The sequence below is a fragment of the Melanostigma gelatinosum genome, assembly GCF_949748355.1.
Source record: "Melanostigma gelatinosum genome assembly, chromosome: 9".
Classification (NCBI taxonomy): domain Eukaryota; kingdom Metazoa; phylum Chordata; class Actinopteri; order Perciformes; family Zoarcidae; genus Melanostigma; species Melanostigma gelatinosum.
The window spans coordinates 6,196,689-6,212,333 of record NC_136642.1 but is presented as its reverse complement, the minus strand read 5'-3'; the positions used below and the strand labels follow the sequence as shown (position 1 = coordinate 6,212,333).

The following is a 15,645-nucleotide window of genomic DNA, read 5'->3' as shown; positions in this document are numbered from 1 at the left end:
ATCATTTAAAACACTACATTGGTTACAGTAACTGTGTTAAAAATAACAACAGATCCATATGCAGTTTGAACATTTTAATGAAGACAGCAGGTACATACAGTATATATGCATTCGGCAATTTTTGCAGAAAGTTCACTAATTTCTAACATTATCGGCAAGAAGAGCTAAAAGCTGATTCGTTAAATAAATGACAGAAGTAATCTGCTGGTACTTTTTATAATCGATTAATCGTTTGAGTCATTATCAAGAAAAATACACCAAAAGCTCCCTTCAGCTTATCAGTTGTGAGGATTTGCTCCTTTTCTTCATCTTGTGTGAAAGTGAACTCAATATTTTGAGTGTTTGAACAAAACAAACAATTTGATGACATCATTTTGGACATTTTATAGAACAACCAATATATGTATCAATCAAGAAATGAACAAGCAGATGATTCAATAATTAAAATAATCAGGAGTTGCAGGCCTGTTATTTGCTATGTGGCAGCTAAAGCTGTGTTATCAAAAAGGAAATAAATTGGCATGGCAAGAGAATGCCTTCTGCACATTGCTGTCTTCTTCAGTGTTCTTCAGTATTCACCTTTTTCAATCTAAAAAAAAGAAAAAACATGAGTGTCAAGTGTAAATCTGTTGAATAAAACATAGTCACAGTCCACTCGGGGGCCTACTGTAATTTAGGAATTGATATTTTCCAGCAACTCAGATTCAGAGTGAGATTTAGTATAAATCCTGTTCAGGTAAATATTGATTTATGCCAAATGTGTTTCTCTAACTATGGAATAATAATGATGAATGGGCTCATTGAAGAAATATAATAAAATAGACTGAACCTACCCTTTTTGCTTGCAGTACTAAAAGGAAAGAATACAAAACAGATTTAAATAGTGAAATGTGACGATACCATATCAAAACAATCCTATGAATGGATTTTATCTGGGGAAATGTAAGACCTAAAATAGAATTACTTCAGTGACTCATGCAGAAACCTGATTGATTGAGTTGTGTTTGTCAATTTAACATGTTGCAAGTTGTGTGATCAGTGAACATCACACTCACATGTAAATCACCCGCACTCCCACCACGATCAAAAAGACGCCTGCAAAATGAAACCACAAAACTGTCAGATTTTCTTTTCTTTTTTCATGCAGTTCATCATGACTGTATTAAATTGACATTCAGTGCTTGCGATACATACCAAACAATCCAAAGCCAGAAATCAATCCAACCCGTGTGCGGGAAGCGGTCTGGGGCTTCACATCTAAAGAAATGAATGAAATGAAAATAGCATCAAAACTCCACAAAAGCTCTTTATTTACTCATTTTATTTTTAATAAAAACACTGACATTTTATGCAGATTTTATGACGGGTTATCTTACAAATAGTTATATCAGAAAATGTCTCCTCACCATTATCCACAGAGTAAGCATCGATTGGAGGTTTTACACCTGTAATTTGGATGAAAAATAAAAAACCTGTAGGTAACATATCACCACCAGCTGATACACACTGCATTGTTTATTAGTTACACCAAGCTAAAACTAAATCTGTAATACTGTACATCCTACCCTCATAAAGGTTATGATGTTTACAGATGTGCCGATTCAGCACTATAAAATGCAACCTACGGTTTAGGTGGGGCTAACCACCGAGGCTAAAAAATGCCCAGGGGAAAACCCTGATAACTGTTCTTTCAACATCATACCAATGGCTCTATTTCAGTGTGTAGTTTGAAGTTTCTGCACAGTGAAATACTGCTGAAACAACAGTTATATAGCTCCAATGTTTGAAAGACCTTCTCTATTCAGCCAAATTTATCTCAGTTTGAGATGTCTAGACATTTTTTGACAAGCAAATGACTAAAATCAGCAGCAATTCATGTTTAATAAATGTATGTTATACGTACAGTTTGTGGGAATGACGTCAATGTGATCCGTATCTGCCACGTCTATATTTGGTCCAACATCCTCTGAGCAGAAGATGACCATCCTGGGGTGGTCACGGCACACAGAGCAACTCTTGTTTTTAGGTGAAGTGGTGTCAGAGCATTCTGGAAATGTTCCATTGAGGTCTCTGTGGTACAGCGGAGTGTCGTTATCCCTGTCAAATATGTTCATTATCTTTGGGCATCTGTCCTTGTCCTTGTCCTTGCACGTAAAACACTTAGCTGCAGTCAAAGCTAAGTGTCAAAAGAGAGAAAAACATTGATGAGTTACAGATGTAAAAAGAGCTGCTGGTGTAAATGTGCACTTACATTTTAGAGCAAGAGTGCACGAAGAAATCTCGTGATTATATTATTTGAAATATTAATAAACTTGGTTCAATCAACAGGTTCACAAAACGTCTTAACTTACGCTTTTGTTCTGCTGCAGAATTAGCACGTCCTGTATGGCAGATAGCATAAGGAAAATATCAGTTAAAAAATACTGTGCATCATTGCTCAAAACAGTGTTCAGAATGCGTCAGTATGTCAGAAATTCTCTGCTCCTGTTCAAGGCGATTACACCGAAATAAAGAAATGAATACAGGGATGAACTCCCGTTCACGACATACCAGGAAAGCCCTCAGAGACAGGAACAAGCATGAATGCCATCCAACCGAGAAGGTACACTGCAAATACAGACAAAACAAATGAAAAATCTACTCCCAGCATGAAGTAGTAGTAGTACACTTATTATACAGTACATTACATTGTCACATTATAACAGACATTATCAGGTAAGCCTGTACAATCTGATCTAAATCCTGTTCTACCATGAAGTCGACTTTCATGAGGCGTCAATTGAATTATACGTTTTGGTATTGAGGTCATAGGGATGTGTTGTACTGCTTGGAATTAAATTGAGAGGTGTTTGTAATACTCTGCCAACCTAATGTATGTAAATAGAGAATAGAAAAATAATAATAAAAAAAAACGCCTCTCAATATAATGTAGTCCAGTACAACACCACTGCAAACTATGACCTCAATCATAAACATATGATTGAATCAACACATTTCTGACAATGTCAAGAAAAACGAAACAATATAAAAGGTAGAATTAATGGAAGAGCTGTTGTATTGAACTGCAATAGACTGTACACGTGTAGGTCTTTCTTTTACAGTTTGCGCTCACGTGTATACGCAGAAATATACATGACAGAGCAATGATGACAAATATCTAAAACAGAATGAAGTTTGAAATACTTTCAATATTAGTAGAAAAAAAGCTTGTACAGCTGTACCTAAAAAAAAAAGTACCAACTGAATGTATATTTCTTTAATAACACTGAATTATTATATATGAGTAAAATAAGGAAGAAAAAGATTGAATTGAAGAAATTGAATTACGTTTCCGGTACTTCCCAGCAGCTCTTTTCCTGCGCTGGGGGCTTTTTCTTCCTGCTCCAGGAGCCAGTGGCGGACATTTTGACCCGGTGCCCATCTTGTTGCAGCTTCCTTCTCCTACTACCTCTACATGTGACTGCTCCTCAGTAATGGCTGCTGTTGCGGGTAACCCCTTGAAAGGCTCCTCTTCTGGGCTCTTCTGTGACAGGGTTTGTGGTGGAAAGTTGTTTGTTTGAACCACAGCTACAGTGGACCGTTCTATGAATCCCCCCTCGGCAGACACCGGGTGTGCCTTTGGGCCAGCAGCATGCCAGAGCTTTCCGGTCTTTGCAGGGTATTCACCGATGTCTAGATTCTCCTTAGGAATGGGTGTCACAGAGGTGCCTTTTTCTTCCACAGGCAAAGCACTTTCATTCAAATCATCATTGAATTTGTGCTCCATGTTGGAGGAGAGGCCAGCTTCGCTGTAATATAAAAAAAGGTAAATAAATGTGTAGTAAATTATACTTGAATTGTAAACAAATACAATAAGCAGCTATCATCACAATGAGAATGCATAGACATACAGATTCACCCTAACAAGATAAGAAAACACACTAACCCGCTCTCCTGGGTGTGCAGGCCCCGGCCAGCTTCAAGAGGAAAACATAAAGTTAAACTACGTTAAACGACTAATAATGGATATTATTTTCAAATCATTACGTTTTTGTTTTTGTCTTAAGCACTGATCACATTAAATTACCAGAAAAAAATATAGTCAGGCAAATTTTTATTTTTATTTTGTAGAATAATCTCCTCTGCTGATAAAAAGTTTACTCTCTAATATTGATCCTTAGAAACAAGCTGAAATCAAACACAATAATAATGGTAATGTGGTTTAAAAAAAAGCGCATCATAGCAACACTACTGCCTGCATAGGAATTACAACTGCGACACATGCTTCTCGTGTTTTTTATTTCACAATTAGTTTGGCAAGCTTTTAAAAACACAAACAAAATCATTTCTTGGGTCACTGTAGTTAACAGAAACAGTGATTTGATCAAAAACTATGTGAGTTTAGACCTCAGAGGGCACAGACTGAAATCTTGTTGAAGCCGGTTCTCAATGAATGAAACATAGGCCTCATAAAGAAATAGGCCTCATAAAGAAATAGGCCTCATAAAGGCTTTTCTATGTCCCAAAGAAGTCAAATGATGGAATTTAAATAATCAAACTTACTTTGTGGTCGTGCATGTAAAAAGGAATCCCTTGGGCCGGTCATTTTTTATCAAACGAGGAAGGGCACAGTCGATAAGCTGCTGCAAACAACCTGTCTTGAAGCTAAGTGACCAACCAGGAAATGAGTGTTGCTATATATGTCATCTCTAACTTCAACCTGACAATACAATATCTCCATCTGGTGGAAAAGATCTTTAATTAACTCTGTGTGTTTTATTTGTTTCCACTTTTTCAATTCAATTCACTTTATTTTTGTATCGCCCAAAATCACAAATTACAATTTTGCCTCAGAGGGCTTTACAATCTGTACACATATGACGTCCTCTGTCACAGAACCCTGACATCGGAACAGGAAAAACTCCCCCAAAAAACCCTTTAACGGAGAGGAAGCGACCTTGGGGAGAACTAGGGAGACTTTAAAGAAGATTGAGTCATTTCTATGAATAGAATTTGCAGTTTTTTTAATGACACTCTAATTCTAATTCTAACCCCTCTAACTTTTACAAGTTCGAGGGGTTATTTTGGTCATAGAAAGGCAAACGAAACAGGACAGTACAAATGTCCCGGAGTTCATTTTGTTTCGTGTCACGATAAAAGAGCAATCTTATTGTGAGGCTTGTATAAAGACGTTGGACAACACTAAAGGTAGACTTTAATGGAAGACAAAATAGACTTGGGCTGGATTTAGCTGTCAAAGATGTGATTCCAGTGCTGTGGTTCCAGCAGGAAGCGGATACTTCTCACTGTGTCACCAGCTGTTTGATGTGATGAAACTACCGTGGTGTCACACTGGAGCTCGATGCCCTTATGACTTTTTGTGTGAAGACTGGCCCGTGTTGCATCTGTTTCTAGAGGATTTGTGTTTTGGGTCTTTTGTTTGTTTTTTCTTTGTTTCATGTTATTGGTACAGGTTTGGTGTTTCCTGCTCTTTTTTTATAAGTTTACTCTCCCCTGTGTACTTCCTGTCTGCCCCACCCTGATTAGTTTCTCCAGTCTCACCAACTCCGTTGCAGACGTCGCTCCAGTTCTTGTGTCAGCAGTCTGAGCCAGTTCCTCGTGGCCTGTTGGCAGTCTGGCAGCAACCACTGGACCTAACATCAGCCAGGTCATCTGTTACCGGCTGTCCTCCCAGGCCCCAAGTCTCACTGGATGGGTTCTGGAGGGGTCAGCCACCCCTGTTGATGCACTGTCCGGTCTAGAATTCCTGTTGCCAGAATTCGGCCCAGAGTCCCTGCAACCCAGTCTGAGTCCAGGGTCTGCCTCCAGAGGGGATCCGCCTTCGTCGCCCGCCCCCAGAAGGGCCCTGCATACTTAGGGCATAGTAAGGCTACATTCAAATTAGTGAAGCAATTTAGAAGTCTGTCAGCAGAACAGCTCTGCTCCGAGAGACCTGTTTTTTACGGTTTACTCTGATAATTTGTACAGTATGCTCTTCAACCAACAACCACTACAGCCATTCTAACTCTCACAATGACAATACTAACATGCTGACGATTAGCAAGTACAATGTTCATAATCTTGGTTCAGCATGTAAGGATGCTAACTTTTGGTAATTAGAACAAAACACAAATTACAACTGAGGCTAATTGATTGTAAACAAAACTAGAAAATTCCAAAAGAAATTTTGACAGTGTGGCTTCTACAGCCCGAAGAAATCGCAATATATACACACGCCAATGTTACCGGTGGTGTCATTCAGGTTCAATTGAGATAGCGCTACTCTCTTTTCTGCAGTTTAGATTCATACTCTTGGGTTGAAACTTGTATTTGTGGGGCTTTTATTTTGAAAGGGTGGGACTGGGTGGGGAGAGAGGGGGAGAGGAGACAGAATCATAATGTTTGACACTAAAATGAGAGGCTTTATCACAAGCATTCCAGTTAGAATTCATTCTGTGGGGCTTTTTAATTTGAAATGGGGGGAGGGAGGGGGGGGGGGGGTGAGAGGGGAAAAGTCCCCTAAAAATACCTAAGACCTGAATGACTGTATGATAGAGAGAGACACAGAAGACACAGAGAGGAGAGAGAGACAGAGTGAGTGAGACAGGCAGACAGACCTGAATGACTGTATGAGAGAGAGACACACACAGAGAGAGAGAGAGAGAGAGAGAGAGAGAGAGAGAGAGAGACAGACAGACAGAGAGATAGAGGGAGAGGAGTGTGTGTGCGTGTGCCTCTGTGTGTTTATCAACATCACTAATGATGGAAAAATCACAGAAGATTTTCCTGCTCCGCTCCACTCTGGCGGTTATGCTCTCACTCTAGCTCTTAACGAGCTGCGCAATACACACCCATTATAAAATCTGAAACAGACTTGAAACTTAATCTGTGACTTCATGAAAACTGTGCTAGCTATCAAAATGTCCCTTTGGCTCAAGAAAGTCCAGCGTTCTGTCTATGTTTTAAACTTTGAATCATGTTTCTTTTTCCCTTCTAGTTATTAGTATGATTAAGCCCGATGGATAATATACAGTGTGCTACATACAGTGTGCTACAGTGTGCTACATACAGTGTGCTACATACAGTGTGCTACAGTGTGCTACATACAGTGTGCTACAGTGTGCTACATACAGTGTGCTACATACAGTGTGCTACAGTGTGCTACATACAGTGTGCTACAGTGTGCTACATACAGTGTGCTACATACAGTGTGCTACAGTGTGCTACATACAGTGTGCTACATACAGTGTGCTACAGTGTGGCACAGGCAGCCACACTGAACTATTGGTGCCCTGGTGGCCTCGAGGTTAAAGCGCCGACCATAAACCACAAACAGGGACTTTATTTTGCCATTCCCCTTCTCTCTCCCCTCATTTCCTATCGTCTGAATTAAAAAGTTAATGAATCACCAAAGTTATCACAATTTACCCTGAGTGGAGCATGAATGTCCACCAAAAAACGAATGGATATAATTGTTGAGACATTTCACTCAAAACCACAAATGTCAATCTCATGGTGGCGCCAAGAAAAGGTCAGGGGGTCACCAACGTCAGTAGGATTCATCCTCCGGGTACCACGAAGATCTGTATAACATCTCATGGCATCCATCCAATGAACCGCAAACATATGTTGTTTCGGGGCATTTGCTGAAATGCTGAAGTTCATTTTGGAAGGACACTTGTTAAGATGTGAGGTGTCTGGTACGACTTTGCCTCCCTGATGCAAAACGACTATGAATGCTAGTGGGGAGTGTTAATAGGAGAAGGGGGCTCTTCAGAGTCTGTGCCCAGTGTTTTATAATCTGTCTGTGGCTCTTACAGTCTAACTAAGCACCATATTAGATTAGATTACAGATGCTGCTCCTGTAATTTTCACCTGTCATGGGTGTGGGAATATCCCCATCACTTTATCTTGGCTGCCTCAGTGCAACTTCATCCAACCTCATCATTCTATTCTCATTGGTTCCACAGTACATTACTTTATTTAGTGTGTCACATTCCTGACCTGCAGCGCTCATGCATGCCTGCTTCGCTGGAAGAGAGAGTACACAAGAAGGAGATGAACAGGTATAAAGAGAGGCAACTGCATGTTCAGACCTGACGCAGCAGCTTTCTGTGCAAGAAAACATTAGGTTTAGTTTTAAAAGGACTCCCCAGAAGACTAGTTACAAGTTAGAGCCACCATCAGCAACACATGGGGCTAGATTAACGTTTGATAATGTGCAACAAACCGGACGAAAAAGTGAAAGAGATGCCCATTTGATACCTGGATGAACACAAGCCGACCGCTCCAAATAAACATGTGACCACAACTTACCCCGAAGCATTACACCGTTTTCAGTTTGAACTTAAATATGTCTATTAATGCATTGAAGAAGCACAACGTGAATCATATTGTAGCTTGACAAACCCTACACTTCCTCTTTCTCTCTCGCTCTCTCTCTGCTGCCCTGGCCGACTTTCGGCAATCACTTTCATTGTCATTCAATCGTTCCTGTTGAATTGTCATCAATGATGTCGGTGAAATTGTTTATTTTTCCAGACCTGTGGAGTCGTCCACATTAAGTTCCTGATCTCATGACATTACTGAAACAGTCCTGGCAGGCAGGGCTGTAACCAGGATTTAAAAAATACTCAGGTCAAATAAAAATGAATGATTTGTTTTCTTATTTGGGATCATGGCAAGTCTTCCAAAAATGAATGGAATTGTGGAGACATTTCACTTAATTAAGTGTCTGTGCCCACTGTTTTATAATCCCCCTGTGGCTCTCATATACAGTCTAACTAAGCACTATATCAGGGCTGCTATATTATATTATATTATAGATGCTGCTCCCAGAGATGGGCAGTATTTCTATTACTTGTCTTTGAAATACGTATTTCAATTACTTTTGAGTATTTTGTAATTTGTATTTGATAGGGCTGATAAAAATCGAATGTAATTTGTAACAAAATACTTTAGAGTGGAGTCATTTTGTATTTAAAATACTCAAAATACTTTCTCCACAAATCAAAAAACAGTTCACGAGTTCAGTCTTCAGATCTTCACGTTTAACGGATTGTCTGTCAAGTTAAATATTTCATTTGAGTGTGACAGATGTCAACTAGCTTGATGTATAATTTATGTCTGGGTCTGGCTACATAGCCTATTGTATATACATGGTGATGGTTATGATTTCAAGCTCGATGCTAACATGCTAATGACGCTAGCATGCTGTCTAGGCTAGTGCATAGCCAGTGTTTAGCAAGTTAACTTATCAGTCGAGTAGCTAGCTATAGGAAGAGGGAGATTGGGAGCTTGTATGTTCATGATAACCTCATCAAGAGACGTCTGACCATCTCATCTTGCACTTAATTACAAGTTATGCTGTATCTTCTCAATGTGAATGTCATAATGCCATATCAATTACTGGCAGATAATATAGTTCACAGTTAGCCAGGCTATGACAGTAGATGTCCATTTGTTAAAAACAAAAAAAACATTAAATATCCAATTTATTTAATTTATTTAATTTAAAAGGCATATTATGAAAGTATTCTTAGTTTTATCACTTCATACATTCTACAGTTGGCCAAGTGGACAACATGTCTCAGCAAGATGATGTTCAAGAAGGACCATCAACAAGCACAGATGTGCTTCGTGACATGTCTGTGACTGTTCTTCCTTTTTGTGGGCTTCACCAGAGCTTCGTGTACATTATATATAATTATATTATATAGCCAAAACCTGAATGCTCTGCTATACCAAATTGTGAGAAAACGGAAAATCCAGAAAAAAGTATTTCCTATATTTTAAATACAAAATACATTTATTGTATTTTGTTACATTTTCTGGCACCAGTATTTTGTATTTTATTTTGATACATTTATTTGAGGGGTATTTTGTATCAAAATACATTTTGATGTATCTTTGCCCATCTCTGGCTGCTCCTGTATTTTCCACCTGGTCATGGGCGTGGGAAAACCCCCTCTGCCTCATCTTGGCTGCCTCAGTGCAATCCACACAGTCACATGCCCTTCTGTTGATCATACATGTGCTATTTTCATTGGTTCTACAGTACATTACTTAATGGTGTGTTTCACATTCCTGACCTGCAGTGCTCAGGCGCGCCTGCTTTGCTTAAGGCCATGGAGAGGACATAAGAAGGCGTGGAACAGGTATAAAGAGAGGCAGCTGTGTGAATCCATGTTCAGACCTGACGCAGCAGCTTTCCCTCTACAGCAAAAAGGTAAGCAGACTTCTGTGGTACAACATAGGACAACATAGATTTATCCACTTTTGGAACATTTTAATTCAATTTACGAAGAACCTTTTCACACTTTGTCTCCTTCCTGTTTTGTATGAATCGTCCTAGTCTGTCTCTGGATCAACTAGATTAAATCACCGAAGGAGGTTCTAATTGCTGCACTAATGTCTTTATTGAACAGTGAGGGTTTGCCTTTCATGTCTTTACTGGTTATTATATGTTTCTTCTAACATCCTCAGTCTGTCCATGTGAATATTAATGATTGTAAGGTAACTATGAATACTCTCTTATATGAATACCCATAGTATCTGAGACTACTCTCTGAGAGACTATGAATACTCATAGTATCTGAGAGACTATGAATACTCTCTTATGTGAATACCCATAGTATCTGAGAGACTATGAATACTCTCTTATGTGAATACCCATAGTATCTGAGAGACTATGAACACTCATAGTATCTGAGAGATTATGACTACTCATCAGAGAGTATTCAGTCTCTATTGGCTGGAATGTACACGTGCCTTTTTCTTTTTTATGTGCTGCCAAGTTTGTGCTCCGGCTCATGCAAAGACAAACATGTTTTTTACCTCTTGTGGACTTACTAGTTTGTCAGCTTTTTAAATATCTCTGTCCTACAACACACAGCTCAAAGTCTGTGCAAAATGTGCTGCTGACTGGAGGCCACGCTTCCGAGTTCTTAAAACTATAAAAATGTCTGTTCAGATCAACACATGCGCTGTTATTTACACAACAGACTCAGTTAGGGTTCATTCATGCGGTCACTCAGGTGAGCTGCTTTCTGTCATTATTTATTCATGTTTAGGGTTTTTTTTTGTTGTTATTGTAGGATTCAGGATATCCTGTTTCCAGACTTTACGAATCCCCGCCCACTGTGTCTCTAATTTGTTCAGTGATTCAGCTATTTATTCCAGTTAAGTGAAACTAAAAGACAGTTCAGTCGGATTATCAGGCTCAGACTTTCCGAAGACTCCCAGAACCAGTCTTACACAACAGAGGCGACGCATCCGAGAACGTTTATTTCCTCTAAATTCAACTGAATCGCTGTGACAGACTGTGGACAGGTCTAATCTTGCTGAAAGGAAGCTTGTATAAGAGAGACAGTACGTGTAGAGACATCTGAGAATACAACACAGTGGCTCTGTGGTTAAGTAGAAAGCTGGTGAATCTCATTATGTTTGATGTTGATTTCATGGAGACTGTTAGTGGTGGAAGTATCGTGTAAAACTAATTCACAATAAAGTAGAAGTCATGCATTTCAAATGAAAGTAAAGTACACAAGTATTAGCAGCAAAACATATTTAAAGTATCAAAAGTATACAAAGTGACATAATGGCTCCAGTCAGTGTCATGTTATAGAATCAGATTATTAAAACAAATGCATTTAGGGCATTTAAGGTTTAGGCTTGTCAAAGTAAAGCTAATTATATTCCATTTAAACTGTAGGATGGAGTAAACTACAATGTGTATTCTATTAGCTACTTATATATTATCTGTACTATGTTTAATTCTTTCTCTTCAAGGAAAGATAAATGTAGTAGTGTGAAGATTACAGTATAAAGCCCTGAAATGCAGTGGAGTTGAAGTATGAAGTGAAAATACTCAACACTTTCCAACATTGAAACTTTTTTAAAGTTTGTTTGCTTTCTATAAGAGGAATAATACACCTGATGAACACTGATCATTGGAATTCAGTTAAATCTGAGTCGCCTGGTTTTAAATCTGAGTCGCCTGGTTGGTTGCCTTTTTAACCGTGATCAAAAGTGTAGCTCCGGTCTGACTTGTATTATGCAAGGTGACGAACAGGAAAGTCCCACAAATAGCAGCAACATTTACAAAACTTGGTGAAGCTGCATTGACAAACAGTAACAGCACCGATAAACAAGACCCTTGAAAGAACAAACTGAAATAACAGGATATCTTCATAGCATCAAAATATTCTATCATTTCTGATCATATCAAACAATAAACAATACATTTTGTTCTGCGCCAAACTGGCATTTAGTGCAGGAAAGTTGGTTTTTCTGCAGTTTAGCGTCGTTTAACAACATTGTTTGGTCTGAGCTTCAACATGATTGTTAACTTGACCTCACCCTCACTCTGCAGTCGTCCCGTCGTGGCCGTCATGGCGTACTCCACCGGCACTATCGCAGAGGGCTGCTTTGGGAAGGTGTACAAGCAGAAGTACAACGATACCTGGGCTGCTATCAAGAAGGTTCCCCAACATCTCATCACCAAGAAGGACCTGGAGAGAGAGTGTGAAGTGTACAAGTAAGTACAAGTGGTTTTGATGTCAGCAGACTCAAAAAATAGAAGAGTAGAAATATAAAGGGGATGCTGAATTCTTAAGATGTTATAAGGTAGTACACAAAAGTTCCCAAAATGTCAGAGCTACATACTTTTAATGTTATAGAGTCACAATTCTTTAGCATAAACTCCTCCATCACTAAAGAGAGACGATATGAGATTATTGCTGGCCATCATGTGCTCCTCTAGTCTCATGCAATACAATAGATAATTTCTCATAAGAAAGATAATTTAAAAAATATATAAAAAATAACCGGTGTTGTTACTGAGTATCAGTATCGATAGTGCTGGTATTTTAGTTTTACGGTAAATCATTTATTTTTTAAATTATTAATAGAACATATTTGGAAAATGTTATTGGAAAAAGTGTTTTTTATTTTAAATATTGTTAACATTATTTGTAGTGAACAAAACATCTGGCTAAACATGGGAAGATAAACCTTTATTTTGCGTGAAATTTTGGGAGTGGGGGATTGGTTGAAAAAGTACTTTTAAACACTTGTTTTTACCCCCTCCTTCCCGTTATTTATAAGGGTACCCAGTAAGTATTTATTTGGTTCCTCATTTATGCTGATTTGTCAATTTCTCTTCCCCTCCATGACTTGCTGCCACTTATCTGCAGAAAGGCAAATCATCCCAACATAGTGAAGCTTCTGGGCAAAATAAATCTCACGGACGGAAAATGGATCATTCCTCTGGAGTTTATCTTCGGAGAGGACTTGGAGACCACCATCTTCAAAGCATCAAAGTCTAAAATAAAGGTAAAGTTATCATCCACAGACAGAAGGCATATGATGCAAGGTGAACTTAAGGATAGTAGTAAAAGCCGTCTTATTCAGGCCTGAAGGTAAAGGGCGTGCAACTCAATATGAGGAAGTTGGTTTATATTCTATGTTTGAGATACTTGATGCTAGCCAAGCTAAACTTGATCTCATATTTGTGCCTCTGCAGGTGTCTCCGTCTGTTAAAGGCACTATCATCCTCGGCATGTGTGAAGGGCTGCTTCACCTCCACTCCAGAGATATTGTCCATCAAGACCTCAAGCCTGAAAACATCATGGTGAGTGGAGGCACCTGTCAACATGTGGGAAAAGTGCTGCCATTCTGGAGACTTTTCCGTGAAACTTATAATCACTGGGGAGAGGGTGAAGCTGAATAATGGCCTTCTTTATCCCACTTTTAAAGCTCTGTGAACTGTTTACGTAATTTTATAAGACGATATTTCAAACGGACTAAACATCATTTGTCCTCCAGGTGGAGCATGAAACGAACAGAGCCGTCATCATCGACCTGGGACTGGCCAAGTTCTTCAAATATGGCCTCAACTCTGCCATGAACATGGGGAACCCGGCCTACTCAGCCCCCGAGGTGCACAGGGGCAGCCAGAGGGACCAGCGCTCAGACGTGTGGGCCATGGGTAAGATCATCGCTGAGCTCTGTGCCCGGATTCGACTTCACACGCCCAGCGTCTGTCCCGCCAAGATCAACGAGATCATGAAGGATCTGCCGTACTGCCATGCTGTGTGCAGGATGGTGGACCCCGACCCTTCTCTGAGGGCCTCCATGGGCGGGGTCATTAGTGCGATACGAGGGGCCGCAGGTGCAGACACCGTCACCAATACACCCGTTCAAGAAGAGCACCTTAAGGTACCTTCACCTCGCATTACTGTCAGAAACCCATCTCCGTCACCAGTGGACAGAGGAGCTTCTCCAGCAAAGAGAGATCCATCGCCAATGAACAGAGCTCCATTGAACAGGGACCTATCACCAATGAACAGAGCTCCATTGAACAGGGACCTATCACCAATGAACAGAGCTCCATTTAACAGGGACCTATCACCAATGAACAGAGCTCCAGTTAACAGGGACCTATCACCAATGAACAGAGCTCCAGTTAACAGGGACCTATCACCAATGAACAGAGCTCCATTTCACAGGGACCTATCACCAATGAACAGAGCTCCTTCACCTAAAAGTGATCCATTACCACGCCACAAGTCTCCATCGCCGCTGAATTGGGAGCGCTCACCCAAACCACACTTTCAACCGTTGCGGCCTCAAGCCGCAATGCACCTCCCTCCTACCCCTCAGAAGACAGAGGACAGGAACAAAAACCAGGCTCTGGCCCAGACAGGCAGATCCGAGCTTACCCAAGGCTTCCTGAAAATGAATTTGGATCTGCCCTGGAACCTGCCCACAACAGGGAGGGTGGTGGTGCGGCGCTTTGAGGAGAAAAACGGGGAGGTTGAAACATGGGAGCAGAAGGAGGTGGTGACTCGTGATGGGAAGATAGTCAAGTTCGACGACGTCAAGTTTAATAAGTCAGACTAGAAAATGCATTTCCTGCTGAAAATGCGTTGGAATGCTGAAATTTGAAATGAATTGCCAAAACATTGCTGAAAATAGATGTCCAATTTTTTAAAAATTGCAAAAAGCTTAATAATTCAAAAGTACTCACTCCCATTTTGGCCCGCGTCACTCGACTCCGCCATCTTTGTAGTCTTTAGCAATAGCTGTAAGACTCCCCTTCCTTTTCACCCACAGACCCACACACACATACACACACACATAGACATACACCTTCATCCATTTTATTCATTCTTTAGTTTAGGCATATAAAATTGTATGATAACGTTTGTTGGTTGCAATATTAATTGATTTGATCATTTATTATTTTGATTTAATAAACTGTTATACTTTAAGGAGCAGTCGTCTGTGATTACTTGTGCATATGTATTTGATAAGACTGTATGTAGTAGCCTGTGCTCGAACTTAAAACCTTCACTGTCACTGAATGTATAGTCATACGCAGACTATTGACATTATGAGTGACTACTAATTATGAGACTTAGTTTTATCGTTTGGTTATTGGTCCCTGTTCGCAGGGTGGTGCCCCGTTGTTATTAATAATCATTAATAATTGTTACATACATTAATAATTCTATTGATGTCAAGAATTCAGTTTCTTAAATGCTGATAACCCAAACACGCTCCTTTACGTTCCCAACAGTTGCAATAAATACAGGCACAAAGCATCCCAAAGAAACAATATATATTTTCAAGATGCTCCTTTAACTTTTTGTACTTTTCCTC

The 15,645-nt window shown here is 39.8% G+C and overlaps 2 protein-coding genes across 2 annotated transcripts; one reads left to right on the top strand and one right to left on the bottom strand.

Annotated features, from left to right (window-relative positions):
- Positions 1-159: 159 nt before the first annotated feature.
- On the bottom strand, positions 160-12,373 carry LOC306782684 (uncharacterized protein; the record flags this gene model as incomplete). The annotated part of the gene is made up of 11 exons (XM_079276128.1): positions 160-589; positions 834-850; positions 1,056-1,095; positions 1,195-1,257; positions 1,407-1,445; positions 1,904-2,176; positions 2,352-2,381; positions 2,551-2,607; positions 3,328-3,788; positions 5,660-5,852; positions 12,340-12,373. 11 exons carry the CDS (start codon positions 12,371-12,373, stop codon positions 585-587), a joined length of 1,212 nt encoding a protein of 403 aa, XP_079132254.1. The 3' UTR covers positions 160-584.
- Positions 10,074-15,276, top strand: LOC306782551 (uncharacterized protein). Its single transcript, XM_079275966.1, has 5 exons — positions 10,074-10,207; positions 12,353-12,517; positions 13,176-13,314; positions 13,505-13,612; positions 13,807-15,276. The coding sequence occupies exons 2-5, from the start codon at positions 12,372-12,374 to the stop codon at positions 14,881-14,883; spliced, it is 1,470 nt and encodes a 489-aa protein (XP_079132092.1). The 5' UTR covers positions 10,074-10,207; positions 12,353-12,371; the 3' UTR covers positions 14,884-15,276.
- Positions 15,277-15,645: the final 369 nt, after the last annotated feature.

Excerpts from the sequence above, each read along its gene's own strand:
- LOC306782551 (XM_079275966.1), top strand. The coding sequence starts at position 12,372 with ATGGCGTACTCCACCGGCACTATCGCAGAGGGCTGCTTTGGGAAGGTG. Across the intron at positions 12,518-13,175 it reads AGAGAGTGTGAAGTGTACAA|AAAGGCAAATCATCCCAACA; the intron begins GTAAGTACAAGT and ends ACTTATCTGCAG. Across the intron at positions 13,613-13,806 it reads TCAAGCCTGAAAACATCATG|GTGGAGCATGAAACGAACAG; the intron begins GTGAGTGGAGGC and ends TTTGTCCTCCAG.